The following is a 12,626-nucleotide window of genomic DNA, read 5'->3' on the forward strand; positions in this document are numbered from 1 at the left end:
GGGATATCTTTTTGTTGTTGCCGTTGGCCTCTGTTGTCTCGAGAGGCAGAGAAGTGCACCTCCGGGGCTGCATTCAAACTGCAGTGTGTATGTAGGCCTCAGATTGCCCAGGCAATCTCACTGATGTGATCCAAAGGAAAGGAAAGCAATACAGGTGGCACTGTGGTCTAAACCACTGAGCCTCTTGAGCTTGCCAATCAGAAGGTCGGCGGTTTGAATCCCCGCAATGGGATGAGCTCCCGTTGCTTTGCCCCAGCTCCTGCCAACCTAGCAGTTTGAAAGCATGCCGGTGCAAGTAGATAAATAGGGGAAGGTAAACGGCATTTCTGTGCGCTCTGGTTTCCGTCACGGTGTTCCGTCGCACCAGAAGTGGTTTAGTCATGCTGGCCGCATGGCCCATAAAGATGTCTGTGGACAAACGCCAGCTCCCTCAGTCTAAAAGTGAGATGAGCGCCACACCCCATAGTCGCCTTTGACTGGACTTAACCATCCAGGGGTCCTTTACATTTACGGTACATTTGGTATTAGCTTCGCTGCAGGAGTTGCTGCAAGACGCCATACAACCATCTAAGGGACTCCCCTCTGGATTTGTGTGGTGCTCCTCTCTCTACTGATTACTCCTTTCAGGGGGGGTTTAATATAAAAAAGTGGGGCATCCATTGCCCCTCCTATGTGATATTTATTCCTTTTTCAACACTAGCAAAATCCCTTTGAAAGCAATGCACAATGGCCTTGAGCTATCGGAAAGTCAAAACTAAAAACAATAGGGAATTAATGCACTTACCTGAATGATCACTGTCTATAATATTGAAGAGAGTCTCCAGGTTGGATAAGTTTCGGTAAATGTTTTCCAGCAAACCTGACTGCAGGCTCTGAAAGAAGCAAGACTACGGCTTAACAACCTCACAGATTTAAAAAACCACAAAAATGGCTAGCCTGTTTTAAAGTTTTATTGCTGTAACAGCTTTGTTTTTGTTTTTTAAATGGCATACCACCACTACATGAATTATTTTTATAAATAATACAGTGGTACCTCTGGTTGTGGACACGATCTGTTCTGGGGTGCTGTTGGCACCCCAAAAAGTCCGCAACCAGAGCGGCACTTCTGCACATGCATGAATAATAAGTAATGAGTAATAAGTAATTCAAAATGTATCCACTGGCCATTTCATCAGAAACCTCCCTAACGAAGTATGTGCCTAGCAACTTGGCTCCTGAATATTTAAAAATATTTGTCATTCTGGCTTCGTTGAGGTGCTCCTGTCAAATTGCTGCCCCCCAACCAACCGAGCCTGAGAACAATATTATTCCCATAGGAGCTGGCGCTATAATTTATTACATCCCCTTAGTTCATTTGCTGCTACAGGAAACGTCGGAACAAGATAAAAGGTGAAATCTCAGCTCCAGCCCATAACCACTGGAGGCAGCATTCAAGTTCGGATTTACCAATGTACTACAAAGTCCATGTTACCTCTTGAGAGGCTGGGCACTGCTCCGTCACAAGGTCTTTGAGCCACAAATTGTAATCCAGCATCCCGTCGACAGCGTTGGAAACAAGGTGTGGTCTCAGCATCCTCCAGGGCAACCCTAGATTGAGAACGGACTCCACCACCTGTGCCCAGTCATTTATTGTGATCATTCCTATCAGGAAAGGGAAGCCACAAGGTGTTTTAAGGACAATGGGCTGCCAAAATTGCAGTGAGCACAAACCTAAAAAGATTGCTTTTGTGTAACTGGAGTTAGCTGACTGTGCAGAGTCACATTCCTGGTTTTGCCCTTGGCCCCACCCACCTCTATGCACCCCTCCAGGAAAGGTTTGCTCACCAGGGAATGTGACACTCAGGCCTAAAACCAACACACAGGAAATGACTGCTAAAACTAAGCCATAGATCACCTCCTCAAATCAGTATGGGGGGTGATGAGAAGAGAGACACAAGGGAAAGAGTCTCTCCCACAAATCCAGTGTGGATTATTTAGGACCATAGATCAGAAACATAAAGGGGGAAGGCAGCAACCATGCAGAAATAAAAAAATGAATAAGGTTTAATCCATACAAAACACTTAGAACTCCTTTATTTCCCTTAATGGCTCATCACATTTTCATTGAAATTCACTGCATGTACTGCCCTGAAAGAGAATGTCTTGAAGATGATGTATAGATGTTATTTAACACCAGTAAAATTAGCTAAGATGTATAGGATGAGCAGTAAAACATGTTGGAAATTTAAAGAGAAGGATGGTGAATTTTATCATATGTGGTGGACATGCGAAAAAGTTAAAAGATTTTGGGAAATGATATACAATGAACTGAAAAAGATTCTTAAATATACCTTTCCCAAAAAACCTGAATCTTTTTTATTAGGACTTATAGGACAGGAGATTGGGAAAGAAGATCAAGTATTATTTATGTATGCAACAACCGCGGCCAGGACTTTGTTAGCCCAAAAACGGAAAACTCAGGAGTTACCGACGATTGAAGAGTGGCAGACAAAAATGATGGACTATGCGGAACTAGCAAGACTGACTAGCAGGATCCGAAACCAGGGAGAGTCAAATTTCCAAAAGGACTGGAGTAAATCTGTGGACTATATGGAGAAGAACTGTAGAAGTTTAAAGACACTTGCAGGATTGAAATAAATCCTACGAACTGACTTTAAATAGAAGGAATAAAGAAACTGCGAGACAGGATGGATGGGGGAAAAAACCGATTGGGGGGAGGGAAGTCAAAGCTTGGCAGAGCAAAGAAAATTGTAATCATTGATAAGAATTTTAGAAGAAAAATTTTGTGTTTATTATGTTTATGTTGTGTTTGTTGTTGTTTGTTTTGTTATTGTTTAAATGTGTTTAATTGGAAAATTTAATAAAATGTCTTTTTTAAAAATAATAATGGCTCATCACATTTTCTTTTCCCCTCTTTCAATGGCCCATCTCTCAGGCAATCTCCTGAACACAAGAAGTTGCCCTGTCTTACCTTTTAACACACACTAAATCTGTCTGGCACCTAGATTAAGACTCCAAGCATTGATTAAATTATCACCCCTACTGGACACAGGAATTTAGCGCGGCGGGGGTGGGGTCCGGCACCCCCAAACTCATAACAATATGGTGTAGATGTGGTTGAATGGTCATCTGGAAGCACCCAAATAGGGCAGTCAGTGTGGGAATGGCAGACAGAAGTGCACACCTGGCTGTGTCATAGCCAAGCATGGGGGTCTTCCCATCCCTTTCTTGATGTGCTACTGGAGGAGAGAGATTTGCTAATTGTATTATTGGGCTAAATCTGATCATATAGTTTGCATTGTATAATTCTGATTGTATGGCTTAGGCCCCCCCCCCATATTCCTGGGATGCTTTTTCCTCCTTAAAATGCTTTTCTCTTTGCCTCTGTGTCAAAGTGTAATGAAAACATTCAACAGTGAGACAGGATGCCCAGCTTGCTATCAAGGCCGAATAGCTGGCCTTGTCTGGAAGACAGAACGAGAGGCATAGAGGGGCTTATCAGCGGATGAGCTTGACGCTGGAAGTTGCTAGCTTGATGCACAAACTAGCCTTACTGAAGGCTGAAGGCTTTGTTGAGTCAGCATGTGTTTATGAGAAGGACAGGACACAGGAAGATCCTTATATGTATTTGTAACCTAGGACCCTCTTGCATGCGCACTCTTACAGAGTGGATTCCTGAGGAGGGGGGAAGGAGCCCAAGAACTGTAGAAGAATCTTTGCAAATTTGTCTTTCTTTACTCTTGTCGTGAAATATATGGATCACCAAGAGTCTCTCTAATTAGAGATTAAACTCTTTCTCTGGATTCAACCCTCAGTGTCGTTATTGACTGTCTCTGTCCCTGCCTGGGCGCAACTTAAGGACCCTTATTAAGCCAATAAGGCTACACTACCTGTGGCGCCCCTGCACCTGTTTCACTACCAATGGTCGATGTATGCTGGGTTCACGAACAGCAACATTCATTGCACATGAAAAATTGGCAGAGGCAGCAATGGTTTGCAGAGCCTGCGAAGACAAGTTCACTTTTTTGGGGGGGGGCGCACTTCTCTGTAGGGCAAACCTTGTTTTCTTATATCCAGCAGGGAGCTTGCACTGCTGGCTGTCAGAAATCTCTCCTTTTTGTCAGGTACTTATATTCCTTCTAAATAAATTCCTTATATATATTCATTCTAAATACCCTTCTGTTAGGTGTTTACCCTTAACCTTACCTGAAGTCTGTTCACATTCGCTGAAGGCGGACGCAAGCTCTGACCTGTGAGCAAACAATTGCTCCCTTAAAACCTGGTATGCTGATTCCTCCACCCGGCTGATCCTGAGGGGATTAGAGAAGCATTTCTGCCATGTAACATCATGCAGGAGGGTTGAAAATACAAAACACACACACACACACACGTCTCTGCCCCTTCTGAGAAACAGAGAGCTCTTCTGGGCTTTGGGTGAAAGGACCACAGAAAGGAAATAATACCTAATTTATGACCTTTTAAATATTGTTTTGCCATTTCCTTTATACTAAAATGACCTTAAGTTACGCGAATAGATATGTAACTTAAGTTAAATAGTGGTCAGTGAGATGAGCAATGTAGTATGTGGCAGAAGATGAACTGCAGATGAATGAAACTAACAAGTACAGATGGGAACAGAAATTTATGCATTCTTAACTGGATCCCACACCTGCATAGGGCTTTTGTCTAAATCAGGACATGGGGAAGCTCTAGTCCAGGCATCCCCAAACTTCGGCCCTCCAGATGTTTTGGACTACAATTCCCATCTTCCCCAACCACTGGTCCTGTTAACTAGGGATCATGGGAGTTGTAGGCCAAAACATCTGGAGGGCCACAGTTTGGGTATGCCTGCTCTAGTCCTCCAGTTGTTGCTGAACAACCCCCATTATGCCATATGTTTTCATCTGTTTTAGAATGTTTTGCTTTGCTTTTGTTTCGAAATGGCGTTATCTGCAGGAAGGGGCAGATATAAACAAGCATGTAAATAAAAGCTAATGGGCCAAGATAGGTCCCAAAACTTTCTCCAATGGCCTAACTGATGGGAAGGGGAAGAGATGAAGAGGACGAGGGAGATGCTTGCCTTTGAGTCATTGTCAGTTTATGCGCATCCTTGCTGGCTTGATATTGGATGATGTGAGGGATCAGGTCAGGCCCCAGTTTGAGAATGGCACCCCTGTTACTGCCAACCGCATAATAGTTCGAAGCGGAAAATACAGTGATTACCTAAGCAAGTAAACAAAAACAAACCAGCAATTTCAAATCGATAAGAAGCACATGTTACTTTACGGTCAATTCCCTTCTTCCCCAGCTATACAGTCTCATCATTAACATGACCTCTGGCCCTGAGGTCATATGTGGCCCTCCAGACCTTTCTAATTGGCCCTCAGGACTCTCTCTAGGTTACTTTTCCTTCCCAGAGATACACAACATCCCCAGCCTTACTCTGTCCCCTCCTTGAGTGTTTGGGCAGGATATAAATACCGGTACTTTGCAAAAGCATTTCCATGCCCTCCCTTCCCCACGAAAACTGCATTTACCATGCAACAAAATGCACATTGCAGTATTTTCAAAACCAATAATAAAGTCCTCTGAGAGGCTCTTTCTTGCCTAAGACCCCAGAAACTCATCCGTTTAAACCTACAGTGGAACCTCGGTTTTTGAGTGTCTCGGAAGCCGAACAATTTGGAACCCGAATGTCAAAAAGTAATTGCTTCCATTTTTGAACACTCCTCAGAAGTCGGACAGCTTCCGAGGCGTGTTTCTCATTTTCCCTCATTGACTTTGCAGCCGGCCCATTGTTCCTTGGTTTTTGAACATTCTGGAAGTCGAACGGGTCTTCCGGAATGGATTATGTTTGAAAACCGAGGTTCCACTGGATTATCATTAAATGCCACATTCTCCTTTTGTCTGTTCGCAGTATTTCTCATTCATATTAATTTTTCTACCTCCATTTTCTGCCAGATATTAAATTAGACCCTAACATATGCCAAATATTCATTGAACGCTTCTTCCGGTCAGTCACATGGCCGCTGCTTACTGTGGAGGCAGAAAGGAAGGGAAGGAGGGCCCCGCAAGGTTGGCGCAGTGCAAACACACTGGCAGAGCCAATCTGGTGCCCCTGCCAGTTCATTTGCACTACTCCAACCTCCGCACCACCTCTCATTTCCCCCTATAACTCCCACTAATGCAACTGGATGGAAGTAATGTGAATCTGGGACTGAGGACTCCTGCAAAGATGCCTGCATGCACCCCTGGCTGGAAAGTTACAGAGATGCTTCACCCTGTATTATGAAGCGCAATCAGGAAATATATCAAGACATATCCTCCCACTCCCAGCTCTGCCCAAAGCCTTTACTGATGCTCTACTGAGCTACCTTTTGGTCGTGGCAGAACTCATAACCTTCCGGCTTGCACTCGTGGGAACGGATGATGAACTGCAGGTTGTACTTTTCCAGAATCTCCTTCGTCACATCGGGGCCAAAGTAGCAGCCTCCTCCTCGGTCGTGATTCACTCTGCAGCCATTTTGAGGAACGGGGTCGCTCCACAATATATCCGTCACCTAAAAATGGAGAGAGGGGGAGCTGAGTTGTTAAGCACCGCTTTGGCACCCACCCAGATCAGCAGCAGCTTTGGAAACCAGAGTGCTGATCTTCACTGAAAGAAAACTGTATGAAAATGATGTATCAGTGGTACTTAACCCCAGCAGAATTAGCAAAAATGTATAGAACAAGTACCAATATATGCTGTAAATGCAAAGAAAAAGAGGGTACCTTTTATCACATGTGGTGGAAGTGTAATGTAATTTAAAAACTCTGGGAAATGATATAAAATGAAATGAAAAAATTATTAGATGACGCAGAAATGGCTCTATTGACAAATAAACTGAGGCGTAATACTAAACAAACATTTATTCAAAAATGGGATGTGTTCAAGAGATATTTACAAAAATGTAACAGTGATATAACATCTATGGCAGCGTTCGAATGAACCTTGTGTAAAGTAAATATTAAGAAATAATATTAGAAAATATGTGGAAAGAGTAATTTAATATTTAACTGTAAATTTATGTAAGGGTATTTATTTTATTTTATTTTATTTGTATGTGTGGATTTAAGATACTGTATTATATCTATGAATTTCTATAAAGGATTTTAAAAAATGAAAAAAAAGTTTAAATTAACTTTTATTTTTGAAAACCAGAAGCTTTTTTTAGTAGGAATTATATAGGTACCGAAATTCCAAAAGATCATGTATGCTACAACAGCCACCCAGATGCTGCTAGCCCAGAGATGGACGGAAGAGACAGCCCCGACCCAAAGAAGATTGGCAGATCAAGTTGATTGACTATGCCGAAATGGCAAAATTAACTGGGAGGCTCCGGAACCAGGAAGACAAGAATTTTTATTTATTTTTTAAGGGAAATGTTTATAATGTATATAAAATCATTGCAAACAGGTTAAAGCATTAGCAGGACTTTAAATACTCTTGCAATGTGATAGAAACTACAGATAATTTAGGAAGATGAAAATTTTAGAGACATATTGATATGCAGATGAAAACAGAATTGAGAAGACCCATAGATGGGATTGGGGGGGGGGGGAGTCAGGAGATTCAGAGTAATCTTGATGTGTGAATGTGTATGACATTTTGATGTAACTTTATTCTTTTTTCTTTTTTGGTTTTCTTTCTTTTCCCTTCATTTTTGAAAATCAAATATTTATATATATATATATATATACAGGTGAAACTCGGAAAATTAGAATATCGTTGAAAAGTGCATTTATTTCAGTAACACAATTTAAAAGGTGAAACCAATCTATGAGAAAGATACATGACATTCAAAGCAAGATATGTCAAGCCTTTATTTGTTGTAATTGTAATTATTTGTCGTTAGGCAGGTCAATTATAAATGGAATGTAATTAATGAAATGTAATAGCGATGTTTATTTTTCTATTATTGTAACTATTTGTTTTATTGCTGTGGAATTTCCAAAAGAAAGTATTTGTAAAAATTAAAAGAAAAATAAATGCACTTTTCGACGATATTCTAATTTTCCGAGTTTCACCTGTATAAAAAGGAAACCAGAGTGCTGAAATCCTGGAGAAGTTTGAATTCAGAGCTGAGGAACCTGTTGAGAGCTAGTGCGGTGTAGTGGTTAAGAGCGGTAGACTCATAATCTGGAGAACCGGGTTCGCGTCTCCGCTCCTCCACATGCAGCTGCTGGGTGACCTTGGGCTAGTCACACTTCTCTGAAGTCTCTCAGCCCCACTCACCTCACAGAGTGTTTGTTGTGGGGGAGGAAGAGAAAGGAGAATGTTAGCCGCTTTCAGACTCCTTTGGGTAGTGATAAAGCGGGATATCAAATCCAAGCTCTTCTAACCCTAAATGACGATGAATTGATGGATCTTCCCCCCGTTTCTCATTTTTCCAGTCTAGAATTCACACTTTGCAATTAAATAATAATAATACTAATGAAGGTTCATCGGGGTTTTGTTTTTTTATTCCGCTACATTCATTTTCCGAATCAACCCACCTGCTGAACATCCTCTGCTTCAAGGACTGATGAGTCGCTGGATCCGGTAGTCACAGAGGTGAGTGACATTCCCGCCATCCTGCGGAATGTCCGGCGCTCTTCCAGGACATTCTCCTGTACAACTGAGTGGGGCAACTGAGTCCTGCTTGTTAAACTGCTCCTGCCACACCGGGATGCCTTTGAATCACGGGTGCCAACTCTTGCCAGCTTTCTCTTCTGGGTTAATACAGAGAGAAGCTAAGAAAAGCAAGGCAGGGAGTCAGATATTCCGAATACAGGACTGTGGGACTGGTGCTGTCCCCCACCCCACGCCCAAACAAAAATTTATTCCGGTTTTTGGATCACCCAGATCAAGTTAATGGGCTTCAAGCTGCACTCAAGATTAGGTGATGGGGTCAGGGCCAGAGGGGTGGGTTTGCTTCATCATACACACACCCCACGCCCCCCAGATTCACTCTGGAGGCTGATGATAACGTGGGAATGTTGTAGATACTAGGAGAGGATAGATTGATTTAATAGTATCCTTCCTAACTCACGCTTGTGAGTCAGCAGCAGAGCGACATTCCCCAATATATAGCAGGAAGCTACCGGTAGTTTGTAGATTCATTTGAATCTCTTTATTTAAGCAATCCGATCTGGCTTGCCTAGATTGGAGTATATTCCTGGTAAGACCCCTTTAATTCCCTCCTAATAAGAATAAAGACAAAACCGTCTTCTTTTAGAAGTATAACAAGTTTACTCACATCCAGTTCACAGCTGGATCCCTGAAGGCAGGCTTTAGCTTGTAGTTACAGGTACTTAGTTGGTCTCTAAGGTGCTACTGGAAGGATTTTTTTATTTTTATTTAGTTACAGGTACAGTGTGGCTTACATCCTTGCAAGGATGGGCCCATGTGCTGCTGGCAGAGAGCCGGCAGTGCAGTCCAAGAGAAGAAATGGCATCAAAATAGGGAGGTGGCTGCGTGACTGGACCTTTTGTGGGGTCTGCAAGGGTCACACCCACCTACCTGGTCACATGCAGGAGGAGGATGCTCCAGACCAGGTGTAAGAGGAAGTTCAGCTGGCTGGACCAACACCCCCCTGTCTGTGTCCACTCTAGGCAAACAAGTAATGTTGGACTTGACTGCTCCAATGGATTACAGTGGTGCCTCGCAAGACGAAATTAGTTTGTGCCGCGAGTCGCTTCATCTAGCGATAATTTGGTCTTGCGAAGCGCGGGTTGCCACGGCAAAAAAAACCCAAACACACACCAAAAATGTAAAAAACGCCGGAAAACTTCGTCTTGCGAAGCGCGGCCATTGAAAACTTCGTCTTGCGAGTCACCAAAAACATCGCAAAACGCTTTCGTCTAACGAGTTTTTCATTGCGCGAGGCATTCGTCTTGCAAGGTACCACTGTACATCCCACAGATAGGCCGAAGCAGGAGGGGAAGAGGGGATTTGACCTGCAAACTCTCCACCCAATCCTATTGAGGATATGAGGGGAAACTGGGTTGAGAGCAGTGATAAGGAAGCTTTCCCATCCCAAGGACCACTTTCCATAGGCAGGCCCTGCATAATATATTTTGGCACCTGGGGTCAACCACAAAATGCTAACCCGTCCCCCTCCAGCCAGGGAAGAAAGCAGAAATGAAGATCTACATCAGGAACAACGGGGGGGGGGCATCAAATCAATCTTATCCAACAACAGTTGAAGTGGGAATCAAGGCAGGGGGCCACTCTGAGAAACGCTGGGCAAGTGCAAAGCTCAAACCCCAGAAGGCAGCCCCCGCCATTTCCTCTCTATAGGTGGGAGGAGAACAACAGTGCCCCCTATTTGCCAAGAAGCTGCTGCAGAGGAAGAATTTGGGGCTGGGGGGCTGCCGAGGTGCTGGCAGGTCCAGCCTCCAAGGAGCAAGCCGCAGCTATCGTCGCTGCCACGGGGGTGGCAGCAGGCATTGTATTCCTTGGAGGGGAGTCTGCTGCCCCTGTGGATCCTGCCGCTCGAGGCAGTTGCCTCCCCATGCCTCATGGGTGGGCTTTCTCTGCTCATAGGCAGTGGCGTCGCAACGGGGGGTGCGGGGGCCCCCCGGTGCCACGTCTCCAGGGGTGACAAGGCGGAGCCCCACCGCTGCGGTGCAAGCAGCCATCACGCCGCAGCAGCTGCATGTGGGTGATCCTCCGTTCGCGGCTGCAGCTGCGAGCAGAGGGTCCCGGCACCACGCCACCGACAAACCGCTACGTAGGTTGCTTCTGCAGCACCGCTACGTGCGGCGCATGCAGGGTACCCCTGGGTGCACAGCATGTTTGCCGCTCCGGGTGCCCGAGTGCCTTCCTCTGCCACTGCTCATAGGGAACCTTCCGAGGACCTGCCCTGAGAGATCTACAGATCTGGAGGGCTCTGTACCTTGAACCGGTCGATCATGTCTATCCGTTCCAAATCAGTTATGTTCGAGATTCCTCCGTGTACAATCAAGACCTTCTGATCGATCAGGGTGGCCAGAGGCAAGCTGCTGAAGACCGTCTTGAGCTCTTTCAGGATTTTGCTGCCGTGCTCCTAGGCAGAGGGCAGGAACAGTAAAGGAGAATGAGAGAAATTACCAGGGTATGTATGTATGTATCCGGATCCCAGAGTTTGTGTGTGCAAAGGCACCCTTAATTCCTAGAGTTAACAAATGCCAGAGATTACTAAATATTCAGAATTACTAGATGCTGGGAGTCTTAACCAGGGTGTCAGACGATTTAACAGTGTGAGAATACAGGCGGTGCTTGTTTTTCTGTACTAGGACATCACTGGGGAGATAGAGCTTTAATAATAATAATAATAATAATAATATTACCACACTTCATCTAAAGTTCTCAGGGTGGGTCACAACATAAGAACACAATATAAGTACAAAACAATACCCCCTATAATACACATTTTAAAGGCCATAGAATATCAATCAGCCAAAGGCCTGGTTAAAGAAGAAAGTTTTTGCCTGGTGCCTAAAGGTGTATAATGAAGGTGCCAGGTGAACCTCCCTGAGGAGAGCATTCCACAAATGGGGAGCCACTACAGAAAAGGCCCCGTTCTTGTGTTGCCACACTCCGGACCTCTCATGGAGGAGGCACACAAAGAAGGGCCTCAGAAAGTGATCTCAGGGTCTGGGTCGGTTCATACAGAGGGGGGTGATCCTTGAGGTATTGAGGCCTTGAGCCATTATATGTCTGACTCTAAGAGAAAAGCCAAGGCTCCAGCAAAAAGAGTTACTCGTTTCAGATGTAACAAAGAAGGGCATACTGTATATCCAAATTTTGCAAAGCCCACAAACGAGCAAAATTCCTTTCATTTAAGCAACAAAATTCCAAGGGACAAGGGAATCAAAACAAGAAGAGGAGAAGAAGAGGAGTTTGGACATGATATCCCACCTTTCACTCCCCTTAAGGAGTCTCAACACAGGTGGCACTGTGGGTCAAACCACAGAGCCTAGGGCTTGCTGATCAGAAGGTCAGCGGTTCGAATCCCCGTGATGGGGTGAGCTCCCGTTGCTCGGTCCCAGCTCCTGCCAACCTAGCAGTTCGAAAGCACCTCAAAGTGCAAGTAGATAAATAGGGACCACTACAGCGGGAAGGTAAACGGTGTTTCCGTGTGCTGCTCTGGTTCGCCAGAAGCGGCTTTGTCATGCTGGCCACATGACCTGGAAGCTGTATGCCGGCTCCCTCAGCCAATAATGCGAGATGAGCGCGCAACCCCAGATTCGGTCACGACTGGACCTAACGGTCAGGGATCCCTTTACCTTTAAGGAGTCTCAATGCAGCTAACAATCTCCTTTCCCTTCCTCCCCACAACAACACTCTCTGAGGTGAGTGAGGCTGAGAGAAGTGTGACTAGCTCAAGGTCACCCAGCAGCTGCATGTGAAGGAGCGGGGAATCGAACCCGGTTCACCAGATTACAAGTCCACTGCTCTTAACCACTACACCACGCTGGCAAGAGGCAAACAAGAGGAACAGGGACCAAGAACACAATCTTCTTTTGCAAGAGAAGAGTCCAGCTGTAAACAGCTGTGATACAACATCCAACAAATTGATTCTGAATGTTCCTTCTCAAATACGTTACGATAAATGCTTCTT

General features: G+C 44.7%; 1 protein-coding gene across 5 annotated transcripts in view; it reads right to left on the reverse strand.

Moving 5' to 3' along the window:
- Nucleotides 1–12,626, reverse strand: part of PPEF2 (protein phosphatase with EF-hand domain 2) — a 28,032-nt gene that overhangs the window by 1,289 nt on the left and 14,117 nt on the right. For all 5 annotated transcript variants that reach the window (XM_088660623.1, XM_088660622.1, XM_035103074.3 and 2 more), the window contains 7 exons: nucleotides 10,920–11,069; nucleotides 8,536–8,772; nucleotides 6,375–6,560; nucleotides 5,081–5,223; nucleotides 4,207–4,310; nucleotides 1,472–1,641; nucleotides 785–872 (listed from right to left, as the gene is read on the reverse strand). In XM_088660623.1, coding sequence (XP_088516749.1) covers nucleotides 785–872; nucleotides 1,472–1,641; nucleotides 4,207–4,310; nucleotides 5,081–5,223; nucleotides 6,375–6,560; nucleotides 8,536–8,772; nucleotides 10,920–11,069 — 1,078 coding nt within the window. The remainder of the gene's footprint in view (nucleotides 1–784; nucleotides 873–1,471; nucleotides 1,642–4,206; nucleotides 4,311–5,080; nucleotides 5,224–6,374; nucleotides 6,561–8,535; nucleotides 8,773–10,919; nucleotides 11,070–12,626) is intronic.

Source organism: Zootoca vivipara, chromosome Z1 (assembly GCF_965207765.1).
Source record: "Zootoca vivipara chromosome Z1, rZooViv2.hap1.1, whole genome shotgun sequence".
Taxonomy (NCBI): domain Eukaryota; kingdom Metazoa; phylum Chordata; class Lepidosauria; order Squamata; family Lacertidae; genus Zootoca; species Zootoca vivipara.